Raw genomic sequence first — 18,578 nt, 5'->3', positions numbered from 1 at the left:
TCTGGGACTCTGGGACATTGAAAGGAGAAAATTCACACAAAATTACTGCTGACCTCTTTCTGTGGGATTCTTTAGGAATACCCTTCCTAAACATCTAGACCTGTATGAAGAAAGAATCCAGAGGAAATAACAAATACTCATTAATACATTAATGGTAGAAAGTGTTATCTCCTCAAAGTGTAGAGATCAGGCAATCACACACACACCCATTGCCTAAGTATCAGATATACAAGCTGAAACAAATGGGTCGTAAGCTACAAAACTATCCAGTTAATAATGAGAGAAAAATAAAGGTGTGCTTCCAAAAAATAGAAAATGAAAGCCAAGTGAAGATTTATTTTCTAAATAAACATATTTTACCAGAATATACTTATGGCTGTCTGTTTCAGTGCTGTGTTGCTTTGCCCAAGGTAGCCTGGTAAGGAAACACTGCACGTCTGGATTGGGTTCAGGAAGAATTTATAAACATCATCTATACCCACAAGCCTCAACAATCTTTGAAGTAATACAAATGTCCCATAATCTAAAGAAAAATAGAAACACAGAAAAATTTGCAAGGAAATTTGCAATAAGCAAAACTGGTTACTGAGTATCTTCAACAGAAAGCTAGGCACTATTTAGAGCACGGTCTTCCAGGTTATCTGATTTAAGCCTGTCATTGCCTTGAAGCTATTTTACAACTCTTATAAGTTGTAGATAACTGATAATAAGGTAAAATAACTGTCTACTGACAATTCTTGTTTATCAATATGCGATAAATTCTGACTAGCGGAGGTTCCATTGACTTCCCTTCCCCACAAAGGAAAAGCGTTTTGCAACCACTTGCAAATTCATTTCAGTATTCCTAATTTATAAATGTGTTTGTTCTTTGGATTCTCTTTTGAATTACTTGTAATAGCTTTTCCAGTTCCTGCAATTAATTAATGAGTTAAATAAAATCTTTGATGCATGTTCACTTTATATTCATATAAGTCATATTACTTAAAAAAGTTATCCTTTTACAGAGTTATGGAACAAAACATGCCACCACTTTCAGACTGAAAAGAAGTCTTCAATTTTTACTGAAAATTAAATCTATCCATTAGATTAAATTTAAGTGAATTTATATATTCCTGTTACATATTCCTGGAATAGCACTCTTGTATGAAAGCATTAATCTCTGCATAGATGGACAGTTCAAGGTTATTAAATGTACTGTTTTTCCATAGTGTTCTCATTTTTTATCACTTCTGCCTGGAAAGTTTTCTAGACCAGCTCTGCTCCAGAGCTAAGGAAAAACTGGGATACAGCCATAGAAAATGTGAATTCATTTGGCTTGCTTTGTGAATTATCACATACATTAAAGCTGAGATTGACAGCAATGTAATTCTAAAAATAATTAATTGCTTGATAACAATGCAATAGCTACTACATTCAAACAACTTGACAATTTACATGTCACAGAGTAAGTGAAAAAGGAACAGGTAAGTGAGCTGCCCATCCTTTACCTAGAGGATGAGGACCCACAAGACTGACATTCTGACTTCAGGTAACCCCTCATCCCCACACACTCAGGCCCTAGACCAAGTTGAGAAGAAATTAGGGTATGTCTTGGGTACATTTTAGTTGCCAATTTCTGCCAACCTACTATGACTACCTCAACAGCCAGTATTCTCTAACCCAGTCTCTGCTGTCAAGAGAAGATTTTGAATAACTCTTTCACACTAAAATATTAATAACTTTCAACACCTTTCCTTTCCCAGGAGGAGCTTTATTTTAAAAGAGAATTGCAACTCCCACATATACAGTTAGCTGATCTTTGACAACGAGCAAAGGTAATTTAATGGAGAAAGGATAGTCTTTTCAGCAAATGGCACTGGAAAAACATGATATACACATGCAAAAAAAGTGAATCTAGACACAGAACTTAGAGCTTTCACAAAAATTAACTCAAAATGGGTCAAGACCTAAATATAAAATGAAAACTACAAAACACCTAGAAGATAACATAGGAAAAAAAATCTATGTGACCTTGGGGTTTGGTCATGGCTTTTTAGATACCCCATCAAAAACATAATCCATCAAAGAAAAAATTTAAAAGTTGGACTTCGTTAAAAGTTAAAATTTCTGTTTTGAGAAAGATACTTTTAAGAGAATGAACTATGAGCCATAGACTGGAAAATATAAACCATAGCCAACGCATACCTGATAAAGGACTTCTGTCCAAAATGTACAAAGAACTCTTAAAATTCAACAATAAGAAACCAAACAACTCAATTTTAAAAATGGGCAAAAGATCTGAACAGACACTTCACCAAAGAAGACAGAGAAATGGCGAATAATAACATGAAAAGATGCTCAACATTGTATATCATCAGGGAAATGCAAATTAAAACACTAATGAGACTCCACTCCACACCTGTTAGAATAAAGTCCAAAACAGTGACAACACCAAATGCAGGAAGAAGTCTCATTCATTGCTGGTGAGAATGCAAAATGGTAAGTCATTTTGGAAGACTGCTTGGCAGTGTTTTATAAAGCTAAATATACCATATAACCCAGCAATTGCACTCCTAGGTATTTATTCCAAAACATTGAAAACATGTCCACACGAAAAACCAGCACGCGGAAGTTTACAGGAGCTTTATTCATAATTGCCAAAATCTGGAAACAACCAAGTGTCCTTCAGTAAGTGAATGTATAAACTGTGGTATATCTATACAATGGAATATTCAATGATAAGAAGAACTAAGCCTTCAAGCCATGGAAATAAGCTATCAAGCCATATGGAAGAATCTTACATGCACACTGCTAAGTGGCTGAAGCCAATCTAAAAGGGTTACAGTGCTATATAATCACAACTATATGACATTTTGGAAAAGGTAATACTATAGAGAAAGCAAAAAATATCAGTGGTTGCCAGGAGTTTGGGGGGAGGGAGGAATAAGTGGAGCACAGAGTATTTTTAAGGTGGTCAGACTATTCTGTTTAATACTGTACTGCAATGGTGTATACCTGACACTATGTATTCGCCAAAACGCATAGCACTGCTCAAACAACAGTGAACCCTATTATAAACTATAGGCTTTAGTAAAAATAATGCATCAATATTGGCTGGTCACTTATAAGAAATGTATCACACTAATGGAAGACGTTAACAATAGGAAAAATTGTGTGCGGCAGTGGAATGAGAGTGGGTATATTTTCAGTGCAATTTTTCTGTAAACCTAAAGTTTCTCTAAAAACAAAATCTATTAAAAGAGAAATTCAAGTTGAGTAAAATGTTTAACACAAAAGTGTAAATCACTAGTTGTGAGATATTGGCAGATGTTTTGGAATAAGCAATCCCCCCTACGTCGCTTCATTCACATAAAATAGAGGCAAGCATTCCTCCTATCTATCAATAATGTGGCCTCCCTGAGTACCAGAGAGGGATTTTACTTCATTCTTTCTTAGTCAGATTCATTCTTTTTTTCTGATTCTGCCCCAGATTCACTGATGGGAAAATATTAGCATCGAATCATAAATCCTTACACATTTGGCCACACTTTCTGCACATAAAAGTTACTATCACTTTCATTCTGAACTCAAAAGCCAGATAAAAACACTTGCTATCACACCAAGCTTACCAATCCTTGGTGCCCTCATCAGTGTCAGTGTTCTGTTCCACCACCCTTCATTCTCCACTACATTGTTTACTCTAGGCACCTCCTCTAGCTCTGACTTTATGGTTATTGCTCTGTTTACTACTTGCCACTTTCCAACACGACTTAGAGCTATGGAGGGCAATTGTTGAAAGATACAAATACAATATAAGTATTTTTTGTTATCACAGATTCAAATAGTACACAAAGGTTATTTATGAAAAGGATTAACAAGATTACCCCACTTTACACACATTAGGAAATTGGACATTTTAATCTAGCTCAAAAGTTTTAAAACCCATATTCTTTCAAGCCAACCTTCCGTACATCTTCCTCTGGATTCTTAAATTAACTAACTTGAGTCTATTCTTGAAAATGCTCTCTTAGGAGAACTAGTAAGGGGTCTAAATGTTTAAAATATTAGAATTCTTAGATACTAGTCACATGGCTTACATTGCTACTTGAATTAAAAAGGAAATTAGTGCATTAAAATTATTCAACTGTTATAAACAGTTTAAAACAGTTATAAGAAATCTGTCAATACCATATCTAACAGCCCTCATTTAATTATTATTATCTAGCCGCTCCAATGCTACATATAACTTCATTAATTTTAGCACTTTATAAATGATTCAAACACTTATGGAAGAAATAATAAAAGACTGACAATACTCCAATGAAAAATAGCTTATCTTTGTTTCTATAACAGAAATATTGATTGAGAAATTACTCAAAGCAAATATTTCAGAACCCGACTCTTATTTCCAGTGAAAAACATGTTTATTGAATAAGCACCAGGTGCAAGCCACTATGAGGCATAAAAGGATAAGGAAGATATGGTTAGGCATAATGCCACGTGAATTGAATTTTGAAAAGTAGCAATGGGAAGAAGTTCATTCTAAAGGAGAAAAAAGCATTAAGTTGACTAAGTAATTTGGTATTTTTTTAGCAGAGCTGAGTGTCCACTTTGATCAGTGTATGTGACCAATATATTTTGACCAGACTAGTGAAAGGGAAAAACTTGAAAAATAGGATGAGAAAAAAAAAACAACAACAAAAAAACCACAACATGAATGTCAAGTTAAGCATTTCTTTAGACAATGGGAATCATTGAAGGTTTTGAGAGTCTGATTAGGACTGCCATTTTGAAGATTATTCAGAAGCAGATATGCAGGATAGGTTAAAAGGGGAAGCAACTTAGTGAAGTAAATATATTATTGAAATAGTCTAGGAAGGAAGGAATTTTTGTGTAGTGATAGCAGTTCTTATAAGAACCAACTCTAGAATAACTGCACCCTACATCACTAGAGCAAGCAACTAGAAGAGATCAAAAGTAATAAAGGACAATATCCCTGGCAAACAATATTTTAACCAACAAGAGGGGATGATGGAGTACCCATTGTCAAACTGAATTTGTTTAAAAACTGGTGGTTAAAATGTCTTATAAAAACTCTTATAAAGATTTCTGCTTCCAATAAAGGCAAACTAAGAAATTCAGATGAACCCCCCCACAGAGAACAACTAGAAAATGCTGGAAAAATAATCTACTTGAAGACATCAGAGAGCTAATGGTGCAGTAAAAAATATTACAGGATCAAGATCCAGTACAAGAAAGAAACAAAAAGGGGCTATTTTTCCTTTAGGGATATCTGCCATTTCTGGAAGAGATAGCTCAGAGGCAGAGAAGCTGGACAGAGCCTCCCTTATACTTAGGGACCCAGGACATGGGTCAGCAAAATTTTGCAAATAATAAATAATTTTGGCTTTGAGGGTCATATAATCTCTAACAACTATTCAGTTCTGCCATTTTAGCACAAAAGTAGCCTTAGGCAATAGATAAATGAATGGGCATTACTGTATTCCAATAAAACTTTATTTACAAAAACCAAGTGGTAGGTTAGATTTGGCCTGTAGGTCATTGCTCACCTAATCTCTGGACTAGGAGGTAAAAATTGGAATCCATAGCTCTCTTAGGAAGGGAAGACCTGGCAAGTGCCCTTGACTTTGGGTTGGGATTCTGCTAGGTGAGCCAGATGTAGAGGGGCTCTCCCAAGGGCTCAAACTCTTGTTCTAGATCAACTGAAGCCCTGAGTTGACTAGGGTGATTAGTGCCCCTAGCCCTACCAGAAGCAAATTTAAATCCTATCTGGAGTAATATAACATTATCTAGAGCCTCAAATATTTTCATATAAAATATTCAGCTCTCAATAAAAATATGATCAGGTATTTGAGGAAAAAAGACTTTATTTTAAAAATGAAGTGAAACAACAGACAGTAGAAACAATCCAACTGGGGATACAGATAATGGGCTTTAAAATATTTATGCTTAATAAGCTCAAGAAATTAATGACAAAATTGATAATGTTGACAGAAAACTGAAAATTCTAAGGAAGAACCAAATCGAAATTTTAGAACTGAAAAACACAACACCTGATATTGAGAATGCAATGGTTGGATTTCACAGATAACTAGATATAGCAAAAAGGAGAAATAGTAAATTAGAACATATATCAGAAGAGAATATTCAGAATGAAGAAAAGAGGAACAAAAGAGTAAAGAACATAAGACACATAGTGGATAAAAGAGAAGAAACACATAACTGGAGGTACAGATGTGGGGAAAAAAAAGAGAGAAAGCAGGACAAAAATGATATGCAAAAGAATATGGCTGAGAATTTTCTGAAACTCATGAAAGACATCAATTCACAGATTCAAAGAGCCCTATCAAACCTAAGCAGGGAAAATATAAACAAAAGCAATCCTAGGTGCATCACAGTAAATTTAACTAAAAAACAAAGATGGGGCCACAACAAAATACTAGTCAACTTAATTCACCAGCATATTAAAAGCATTATACATCACGACTAAGTGGGATTTGTTCCTGGAAGGCAAGAACGGTTCAACATACAAAAATCAATGTAATACACTATATTAACAGAACAAAGGAAAAATCCCATGTGACCATATGAACCAATGCAGAAAAATCATTTGACAAAATTCAACACCCTTTCATGATAAAAACCTTCAACAAACTATGAATAGAAGGAAACTGCCTCAACATAATAAAGGCCAAAAAGTAAATATTTCTTTTATTGTTTTATACAGTGTTTTTTGTATCCCAGCTTTTTGTTCACTGTTCCTTCTTACTTCTCTATCCTCCTTTCTGAATTTAATGTTTCTTCCTGAAATTTACCCTCCAGGAATTCTTTTATTAAGGTCTATTGATTTGAAACTCTTTCCAAATTTTGTTTTTATGAAAAATGTCTTTGCTTTGGTCTTACTTGTGAATAATTTACATGATTCTATGATGACAGCTATTTTGTTTCAGTCTTTGGAAGATATTCTACTGTCTTCTGTGTTTTGTTATTGTTTATGAGAATTCTGCTGGTCTAATTGCTTCTTTGAAGTTATTCTACCTTTTATTCTCTACCTCTTTTAAAAAATCTTTCTTTTAAATTTAAGATTCTGAGTTTTTCTACAATGTGTCCAGGTAGAATTTCTTTTTCATTTTTCTGGTTTCAGTTTAATTGAATTTCATGACTCTCTAAATTCATGTTTTTCTCTGTCCTTAAAAATTCACCAATCCTGTTAAATAAATATGATCTCTTTAAATATTTCCTATTCCCCCTTTTCTCAAATCTCTCCTTTTGAAAACTCCAATTAAAATTTGTATTAGACTGTCTCATTATATCCTTCGTGTTTCTAAACCTTCTTATCTGGGTGACTTCTTCTTGACTATCTTCATGAATTCTTTTTTGTACCTAATATGCTACTTATTTGCTCCATTTAATTTTAAAATTTAAATTTTTTTTTTTTTATGAAGCTTATAAAGGCATTTATTCCAGCATTTGGATAATTGGAAATTTGATTATGGCCAACACAGTTTGGGTCCTTATTAAAACAGAGATGGTGCAGCATGATGGTTAATAAAATAAATAAAGTCAGATAAATAAGGACTCCAGCATTGGCTCCTTTTCTTCCTAGAAAGTGACTTAATTATCTGATCCTCATATTCTTTTTTTTTTTTTTTTTGACCACAACAAAAGCAACAATGATTGCAATTACCAAACATGAAACACACTCATACTATGTCATAATATTGACATTCTGTCCAGTAATCCTCCACTGCAACAGCTACTTTACTTTGCAGTGAAAATTGATTTGTATATTCTTTGCCTCTGAGTCCTTGTGGGATTTTTTTTTTTTTAATTCAGACAGAAAGTCACAAAAATTATACTCATCCTCATCAGTTCACTCAGTCCCATGTAATTAATTTTTTTTTTCATCTTGATCTTTTGTTAGCACTTTTATGAGTTCATCAGTTTTTCATTAGAGTTCTGAAAATGCTTATTCATTCAGTTCAGCAGTACAGTCAGTTACCAGAAACCTGTACTTGTCAGAGTCTTTTCCATGAATTTCTTGAAGATGAAACCCTTTTATAGGAACATATTTGCAAAATCATCAGAGTACACCCAGAACTGTCTGTAAATGACAAAAGACTTAAAAATGACCACGGTTAAAGATTTGATGAAAGTTCATAATAATGCAGTTGACAAGAAAATTAGTTATTTCTGAGATATACATTTTAAAGTAATAACTAGGATTATTACTTATAACATTATACCAGAACATATAAGATTTTTAGAAATTTCATGTAATGTCTGAAACATTTATATTAACATATTTCCATACATATTTCCATACAAATACAAATATAAGATTTTTAGAAATTTCATGTAATGTCTGAAACATTTATATTAACATATTTCCATGCAAATAACCCAATGAAAGTTTAGTATTAGTTGTTTTGTTTGTTTTTTTATACTGCAGGTTCTTATTAGGCATCAATTTTATACACATCAGTGTATACATGTCAATCCCAATCGCCCAATTCAGCACACCACCATCCCCACCCCTAAAATTTAAATTTAATTATATTTTTCACTTCGAAAAATTCTATTTTTCTCCCAAAGTTCCGTGTTTATTTTTTTAGTGTAAACTTTTAATTGAATTATACATACATATAGAAAAGTGTGTAAATTATAAGGGTACAACTTGATGAATTTTCATAAGGTGAAAACATCTGTGTAAACATCACCCAGATCAATATGTAAATGGAACATGGCCAGAACCCCAGAAGTTCCTTTGTGCCTCTTCTAGTCACCATCTGTTACATAACTTCTGCATAGTTTTAAATTTTATATAAATTTAATTACATAGTAATTTCTATATTATAATATACATCTGATAATTTCATTATCTGACACATTTAGGGCCTAACTCTGTTATTTGTTGGTTTGAGGACTTTATTTTTTCCTTCTGTTTTAAAATTTTAGATTTTGAGCTGATGTTCACAGGGACAAATCCATGGGACTTCCGTGAGGACTCAGTTCAAAATGCTTCCCTCCAGGGAAGATATGTTTTGTTTTGTCCAGGATTCCAAGGAGCTGCTAACCCAGAACTCCTAAAGTCAACTTCTAGCCTTAGGATTTTTTGACTCGCAAATGTAGCATAAATTCAAACCTCATTCCACATGAAGGTAGCGTTATGGTTGCAAATTCTCAAGGGGACATTTTTTATCCCCCTCAGCTGAGTCCTTGAAAACTAAATTTCCTTTTACTAGAGGGTATATTTTCCTCCATTTCTTCCTTTCATTGAATATGTGATCTTTTGGAGATCCTGGCTTTATGTAAAGGTCTTACTTAGTTCCAACCCTCTACTTTATATGGACCAAGGCCTTGCCATCTGTCCTTCATTTGACAATTAATATTAAAGGGGATCATTTAGCACAACCGCATGATCTAATTCAGTATCACTAATAATGTTACAAACCATTATCATAAACTTCCAAATGCGATGAATGAGAAACACACATTACTCATGTAGCATTTTCGCCAAAAATGTTTACCGTAAATCTAATCATCAGAAAGAATCAGACATCCAGATTTTGGCACATTCTATAAGACATTAACAAATAATGATGCTATAAAGATTCAGAAATTCTCAGAAAAAAAACAACATTTTTTTTTCTTTTGAGAAGTTGAATCAGGAGTCTTACATGTCTTCTTGAGTGAAGCAAATACCAGAATCATTAATGATATAGTTTTAAAGCTGACTTTGGAGGCTCCAATTTAATTTTTTTTTTAAGCTCAAGTATCTGACATCTGTTTTACAGTAGTTTGGGCCTCAATTAGATGGAACAAAAGAAATGGAAACGAAGTACCCAAGACAAATGTGAAAGAATCAAAGAAGACAGAACCTGCAAGATTTGACAACTGATTCATTTATGAGATAGTATGGAAAGTAGAACAGTCCCCCAAAGATGACTACATCATAATCCTTGGGACTTCTGAATATATTTGATTACATGGCAAAGAGGAACTGAGATTGCTAATCAGCCAACCTTAAAATAGGGAGAATATCACATTATCTGGATGGGCCCAATGTGATTACAGGGAGTTCTTAAAAGGGAAAGAGGGAAGCAGACAAGAACCAAAGAGGTGGCAATGTGAGAGGGATTAGGGTCGGCATTGCTGGCTTTGAAGAGAGAATGGGGCCACGAGTCAAGGAATGTGTTAAACTCCAGAAGCTGGAAAGAGCAAGGAAACAGATCCTCTCTTAGAGCCTCCAGAAAGAAAACACAGTCCTGTCAACACCTTTTGAATTCAGTAAGACCCATTTTGGACTTCTGATCTCTAGAATTGTAAGGTAACAAATTGTGTTGTTATAAACTAATACAAATGGGGATGTAGGGGAAAGAAAGAGCCAGAAAGGATTCCTGGAATGAAGGTGCAATGCACAGAATTGGAGAAGCCTAGTGAGGAAGCAGGTTTGGGAAAGAGGAGGAGTTTAATTTTGAGCACAAAACTGAGACAGGAGGAACTCTAGTGAGTGGTTCAGTCAAGCTTTGGAGCCTAAGAGGCCTGGTTCTTACAAGCTATTCCAACTTGGTCAAGATAGTAAACCTCTCTGTGCCTCAATCTTTTCGCCTGAAATAGGAATAATAATAGCACCTACTTCATAGACGATTATACAGAGGAATAAATGGGATAATTTATGCAAGGCTCTTGTACTTGGTTTATGCTCAAATGTTGGTTGATGATAATGATGATGATGATACAGAAAACACACTTTCTGTGTATTGCTTTTAGTCATCACAGGCCACTACACAACTTTAACTGCTTGGTTTATGACCAGATAGTGTAGGAATAAAAAATGTAAATTAAACTACCTTGCTTCCTTGTTTAGAAGGGATGCCAGCTGTACTATTTCTCTTTCAATGATTATTCTCCAGATTTGTGCATATATATATATATATATATAGATAGATAGATATAGATATAGATATATAGATATAGATATAGATATAGATATATATGGATGAAACTGCATTCATTGTTCAAGTTGACATTTTGTTCCTCTTCTAAGACCTTGGATTTGCCCTTACAAAACCTACACGGCTGGCCTAAACCCCGATGAGATTGCTATGCTCCAGGAACACTGGGGTTGGGAAATAACTGTGTCCAATCCTGTAGCCTGCAGGGCAGGCTTTCTGCCTCAGAAGGGCAGAAAGAAGACAGTCACAGGAGAGATTAGCAAGAGGTCCAAGAGATGGAGGAAAATGGAACTTGCCTAAGTAGGGTTTATTATCACTTCACCTGTCCCATTAAAAGCACCACACCCTTCTAGGATGAATTATGCTTTAAAGATCACTTCTTTTCTTCTTGGAAATCGTTCTTCCTTCCTGGGGCTAAGGCCAGGTATTTGCACATCTCTGGAGGTTAGTATTTCCTACTTGCTCATTAAACACAAAGTTTAATAAGACAGTGTGCCTGCTCTAAAAGAGCTCAAAGTCTGGTGAGTGACCAGCACCCAAACAAGGGTATAAAAAATTTGTTTCAAGAAGGGTAAAACCAAGCACTTCACATCAAGTGTGGAGACTCATGGAACACAGGTGGCAGCATTAACAAAGGGAAATGCTCCAGAGGGAAGTGTAAACAAAAGTGCCTCTGGTAGAAAGGAGGTCTGTTTTCCAACTCTGATGGCTCCATTGCCTTATGGTCTATTAAATTTTACTCCATTTTCCTAAAGGATTGACATATAAGCGACAATCAATTAAAACCCGAGGTCATGAAAGAATGCTGTTTTTCAACTCTAGGCCGAGAATTCTTACTGACAGATGCCTGTGCTATTTCCAGTTTTTGATTATTATGAATAAAACTGCTGTGAACATTCATTTACAAGTCTCTTTTTAGATGAATGTTTATATTTATCTCAAGTAAACACCTAGAGTGGAATTTCCGGGTCACAGGGTAGGTGTATGTTTAATTAAAACTTCTATTATAAGGGAATCAATAGAGATCGTGAAGCAAGACTGTGTTTAAGTAAAAACGGGTTGGCTAAAATGGAAAGTTTTTGTGTGTGTGTGTGTGATCGCACCGAATTCGTCAGGGACAGCAGCTTTATTTAAACATTGAAGAAATCTTTTATCCCAATTTCAGTCCTCAAACTGGAATCTCCTCTAAATCAAGGAGACCATCGTAACTGACATGATGTTAGAGTGCTATTCATTTGTAAACGGTTTGCTCTACTGGGTCCACACGCTGCCATTTTGCACCATCACTAACAGCATATTCTACCCCTCGTTTTAACTGAGTCCTCTGCATTTCTACATAGAATGACTCTGGTTGGTTGGGAAAGCTGGCATAAAGAGAAGCTCAAAGTACTGGCAAAATCACTGGGATGTACCCCGTAAGTCCTCTGCTGACTCCATCAAAACACTTTTTTTAAACCAGATCAAAATAATCGTATCTTTCATTATAAAGGAGAAACCTCTTCATTAATCACCTTGGAAATACTCTAGGATTTTATCCATTCTGTTTTTATTTCCAAGTCATTTGCTTGCAACCTAAGGGGTCTGTAATGCATGATTCTTCTTCCTGTTAACTGAATCAGATGCCTCATTTAAAACTCTTGCTAGCAATGCCAAGTTAGCTGGACTAGAAACAGATGCTGCTAATCTGAATATTAACCAGCTAGAGACATGAAGGCACATATGACTTAGAACAAGGACCCAGGGTGCCATCAAAGCTGAGATGTCAAGGCCTCTGCAGAGTAACCTTTTAACAAGGTCTTATTTGTATATGTTTCAGTTAAGGTTTTAATATCTCTGATTAGAAGGGAGAAAATAAAAAAGATTTAACTTGCCAGCCCAAGCTTTCAGCAATATAAAAAACTGAAATCTGATTTGCCTGTTGGAAAAGTAGAAAGAAGACTTGATTCAAATAAGTATTTTAGAAATTCAAAGTACAGACACAGTGCTATGAGCTGAAATGCATAGACATGCCCTTGTAGTTACAGCACCTGCCATCAGAAAATCTCAGTGCCCTTCAGGGGAAGGCCCTGAGAAAAAGCTTTACGATGACTGAAGAGAAACTGTAAGACAGACCTAGAAGGCAGAAGTGTCCCCGACCTAGTAAGATTTTCTCTTGCGTATTTAAAGAAAACTTTAAAAAGTCAAGTCAGCATATTCTTACTGAGAATTCAGAGAGTCTGAAATTTCAAATACATTTTTATATTAACATTAGGCACTTGGTAGACATAAATCTTTTATAAAAAAATTTATTTCTCTGTTAATACAAATTCCAACATCAACAAACAATAGTCCAGTGGAAAAATACTTAGCCATTAACATTGAAAACTTTTTTTATTTAATAAATAGAACTTTGGCATTCAAAATTCTAGCTGTAAACCCTATTAAAAAGCAAAAACAAAAAAACAACCCCTTTACCAAAAAAGAGGCAAGGATGATAGATCAGAAGGCGTAAGCCAACCAGTGGCTTCACATTCTTTTTACAATAACTGTATTTCAATTAAGTCATGACCGTTGTATTTACACATGAGGTATTCTGGGTGGTTCAAAAACTGAACCTAGTTTACAAAAACCACCAGTCATAGTGACTGATTATACACTCTGCTGTGCTTTTAATGTAACCACCTAGCACCTTACTACTTCTTGTCATCACACCAATGTGATGCTGAATTTTATGTTTACATATTTAAATAACTATTTATACATATATGTACACATATACACACAAATGACTATACTCCAAAGGAGTTTCCTGCTCACTAAACAGGGAAAAGGCTGGGCTCCAAAGACATATATCTGATACCTCCCCTCATGTTTACTAAGGTATCTACCTAGTAACGAAAAACTGCTCCTTGCTTTAAAAAAAAGGAAAAAAAAATCCTAATCAAGTCTATTTACAGAAGAACAAGGTGCAATAATCATCAACATTCTTACAGCTCATGTAAAATAGAAATGAATGCTTACTGCAGGCAAAAAGGCACAAAAGGTTCTCTCTGTATGCAGCTGTAGTAGTGTTGTTAATGACTTATTGATTTGAAACTACATTCTTTATATACTCAATACTTCTTTTAAATAAGAAAAAATCCAAATATCCAAAACCTTTCCCTCTTCATGATTAAATGTAGAACATTATCATGCAGCAATTTCCACCATGACATTTTGGGGTGAAGCTAGAAATTTTATGTTTTGTGAACACTGGAAAAAAAACTGTCAAAAATGGAAACAAAATGAATTAACTTTGGCTCTGAGAGCTCTAGCTACTGGCAGTTTCAAATGACACAGTCTGAGTGAGCATGGTTATGAGAATTGCTTATTTCTGTAATTACATATCTACAGTGATAGAAAGCTGCATAAGAGAATGCCAATAATCCAAACTGAAGATGTGCCTGAGCTGAACTGTGTGATGTAAAAATATAGTCCAAGTTCTCAGCTACTGTATCATTCAATAAACTATTAGTGATACTGAAAGAACATTTTCCCAATAAAGCAGCTCCTTTAAAAATGCCCTCTAAGAGAATCCTATTAATAAGTCTTGAACTATGACAGAATTAATTTATAAACTCATTAGTGAGTCAGAAATGTACAATATCCATTTTAGCAACACTTTCCGGCTCTTGAGATTGTCTCTAACAGGCTACTGGAAGAAGTCTAATTCAGTTTAATAAATTGTCATGACCAAAAAACAAATTTCACTAAAATAAAATACTGTTAACATTAAATACTGAATCCTATTTCAAATACAAAAAGTGGTCACACTTATTATTATTATTTTTTAATTCAGGCATGGCTTACCTAGTCAATACTTAAGCAAAATTTCAAATAGATTTACTTTAAAACTTACGTTAATTTTCACCTCAGACATACAATCACTGTAATAACTTCCAAGAATATCCTAGTTCAAACTAGGACAAGATGCTATAGTGCTTCTATTTGCCCATCATACCTAGCCTAACAGTAAAATCTTTGTTTTTAATGAGATACTGATATTCTTACTATTCTAACACAAAAGGTTGTCTTGGGAAAGGGGAATTTTCTGAAAAATAAAAATCAAAATTAAATACTGACAAATAAGACTACTACTAGTTTTATTTCCCCCCAAATTCCCTCCAAGTCTGTCTACTTACTATCTAGGCCCCTTTACAAAACCCAGACTCCGAGAGATTACATTCTATACTTCAAGGTTATACTTACACTATCACATCTTAAATCCCCTTTTTATGTGGAGTATACATTTTGGGAACTGAAATACATCAGCAGTAGTTAGTTAGTTTTCTACTAGGTTAAATTTGTTTTAACCTCAAGATATGTGAACTAAGTCATATTCTGTAAGTTTTAGAAAGCTAACTTATTTTTTAAAAATATAAATTACTTAATCCCAACTAAGCCAGAAAACAAAGTATCTACAGTGATCAAAACAAACGATCAAAAGTTTGTTTAACCATAAAACCCCCAAACATATAAATTTAAGAACCTAGTGACCCAAATCAGTGATTATTTGCCCATTATCACTATCATTTTAGGGTACCTTTACTTTCAAAATTATGGAGGCTGGGGGTGTGGGGGAGGGGATTCTATTCAAAGAGGTTGTAAAAGTGTTGTGTGCTACACTTGTGGCTTATCTATTTCAGATGCTATTACCTACTTTACTGTAAAGGGCCATTTTTACAGATCTTAATTTTTATAAGGCAGAATTCTTTGCATCAGATTTTTGGTACAAATTTACTACTCCCTGATTGTCTTCAAACCACCAACATTCAAAAACAAAAGAACACATGAGAAAGCCAAATTCTTGCTAGTGACTAAGTCCTTCCTTATTAGGTTAGGGACCTTGGGATGCAGAATCACTACAATGCACTGATTTCTTAGTGCCCAGATCCTAAAGACTTAAAAGGGCAGGGAGGACTCAGGCACTGAACGGAAGGAAAGTCTGACGTCCTTACAATGTATTATAACTGATTGTTGAAATATAACTATAAAATAACTATTGAGAGCTGTATATAAGCCAATTTCTGAACTGAATGTCTTCCTGGGTAGTTTCCTTGAAGGCCTTATCCCAAATATGTTTTCACTGCTGAAAACATTTAGGAACGTATTTTTCTAGGAGCAGCCTTTATACCAGTATATAAGCCCGGCAAGAAAACAGACATGTGATCTGCTCTTGCCTCAAACAATATTCTCCTGCTTGATTAACATCCCTCATTCCTTCTACCTGTTAGTCTTGACCTAAATGAGACCTGGGGTTGCATCAAGAGATAAATCAAAACAACTTGTAAAGGACAATGATTGCCATAACTAAGTACACTAAAAAGAACGTACATTTAAATGCTCTGAAGGCAATGAAATATATAGTCCTTCCAAAATACCAATTAAAACAGGGAAATACTCATTTGGAAGTTTAAATGATTATATGTCTACAAAAAAGTCAGTTGCATTTCATAGTGATAGCCTGTACCCTAGAAGAAGAACTAACCTGGCCAAATTTGTATTCTATGAAGAACCCTGTTTTTAATGTACTTTACCTAACAAAAGGAATTGCAATTATCACCTGGGTTTAGATTTTGTTTTATGCTAGTGATAATTCAGATATAAAGAATACAGGTTGATTTTTTTCTTAAAGTAGTTTCAACTTTAAAACAGATACAAAACTGTTAAAATGTAAACATTTGAGATTTGGATAAATAAGCTATTGTTCCAGAGTCACTTTGTTAATCTTTCTTTTACAATAATGATCTGAGGCCTTAGGTTTGCATTAATTATATATGGCTTTGTTTACATTGATATATATATATATAGATAGATATATATAGATAGATATAATATATAAACAAAAAGTTGTAAATAGTAAGGGACATGTTAAAATTAGTTCAGATTATGTTAAATTGCCTTGTAATACATACATTACAATGCTAACAGGAAAATCATCACATCAATATTTCACATCTCTTAGGCAATTCACAAGCACTCTGGAAAAACAGCTGACCTATCTACAGTACTAAAATCAACCCAACCCTACAACCTCACCATCTCAGCACAGGGATTGTTCAAACACAGATGGTTTCGCCTGCTGTACTACTTTTTGAACACTTGCCTGCTGTGGGAACTCTTGTTCAGCCAGCCCTTGAAAACCCCAAGTACAACACAAGCTTCTCCATGAAAAAAAAAGCAGCACAAGAATACAGTGTGTGCCTTTCTTAGAAGCTTTGCTTTGATCCTAGAAATCTTTATAATTTTGTGAACACACACACACACACACACACACACACAAACTACAGGATTAAAAGAAATCCTATCCCTTTATCTGAAGGGCACTCTTCACAGCTTGGTCCTACAATCAGTAGTTTGAGAATACAGAAATTTTTTTCTTATACATTTTATCATATTTTTCAAATGGTAATTTAATTTTTTTGCCTGATTAGATAAGCCCCTTCGATACTTCCTCACATCCCAATTCCTCCCCAACAGAACAAATCCACAGAAAAAAAAACCTATGTGCAAGTCGTATGTCACTTGCAAGTTTCTATCATGGCTCCTGAAAAGAAATGTGAAGAACCTAGCACAGCAGCATGTAACAATGGGTCGTTATTGCTGTGGGACCAACACTGGTCACTGGGTTACACAGTTGTCTCCCATGTCCTGAGCATAGCGGTCTGATATCGTGGTCCGTAATTCATCTATGTCCCTCCGTAACTGGCATACATCTGACAGTTTTTTAGTGAGTGTTTCTGGGCTGTGGTCATTCTCAGTCTCTTCAGCTGAACAGTTCATTGCTGTGGAAATAAAACATGGAGAAAATCTCACATTTTTTGGGAACAAAGTCATTTTAGGATTTTCAACTTATTATCATTGTAAATATAATGCTGTATCCTGAATACAAGTCAGGCTCAGGTTCAAATTATGCACACTCAATAGTAAATGCATCTTATCTACTTGGTCCTTTTAAAATTTTGCTAACTAAAATGCATTAAATTCATACAGTGATACACACAAATTCAACAGGTTTAATGGATGACAATATTCCAAAAGTAAAAAGGAACATGCTCTAACAGCTCTCTTCAAACTCAGAGACAAAAATCTGAAAATCACTGTGTGGTGAGGGGCATTATCTTATATTTTTACAGATTGCAAAGTATTAACAATCGAGAGTGTGTGTGTGTGTGTGTGTGTGTGTGTGTGTGTGTGTGTGTGTGTGTGTGTTGGGACCTTATGATTCTAAACAACTGAATCAGGCTGATAGCTAGTTGCCCAATGGCTGAATCACTGAGGGTAAGGCCCTGAGTTAGCTAGCTTTTAATTAATTGGAGGCATAAGAGTCAGGTAACTTGTTATTTTAACAAACATTAATTGAACTGTTTTACTGTTCATGATTCATGATCTGGGCACTATGCTGAGTGCTGAGGTCAGCAAAATAATGCATAAAGTGGCTTATTCTTAATGATTTACATACAGTTTCATAAACAAGTAAATTCAGTCAGGTACCACAGGTGACCTACCACTACACAAAGGTTATATTAGCACAAAGAAGAGAAAAAAAAAAGGCCTAACTGGAGAGGGGACAGGTTCACTGAATGGGACAAGGAAGCAGAA

General features: G+C 34.7%; 1 protein-coding gene across 8 annotated transcripts in view; it reads right to left on the bottom strand.

The window, feature by feature from the left end:
* Positions 1 to 7,657: 7,657 nt before the first annotated feature.
* The window catches only part of CEP85L (centrosomal protein 85L), a 217,855-nt gene continuing 206,934 nt past the window's right edge, over positions 7,658 to 18,578 (bottom strand). For all 8 annotated transcript variants that reach the window (XM_082406137.1, XM_082406138.1, XM_082406139.1 and 5 more), the window contains one exon: positions 7,658 to 17,761. In XM_082406137.1, coding sequence (XP_082262263.1) covers positions 17,598 to 17,761 — 164 coding nt within the window. In that variant the 3' untranslated portion in view covers positions 7,658 to 17,597. The remainder of the gene's footprint in view (positions 17,762 to 18,578) is intronic.

The sequence above is a fragment of the Balaenoptera borealis genome, assembly GCF_965194805.1.
Source record: "Balaenoptera borealis genome assembly, chromosome: 9".
Lineage (NCBI taxonomy): Eukaryota > Metazoa > Chordata > Mammalia > Artiodactyla > Balaenopteridae > Balaenoptera > Balaenoptera borealis.
This window is presented reverse-complemented; position numbering and strand designations above follow the sequence as displayed.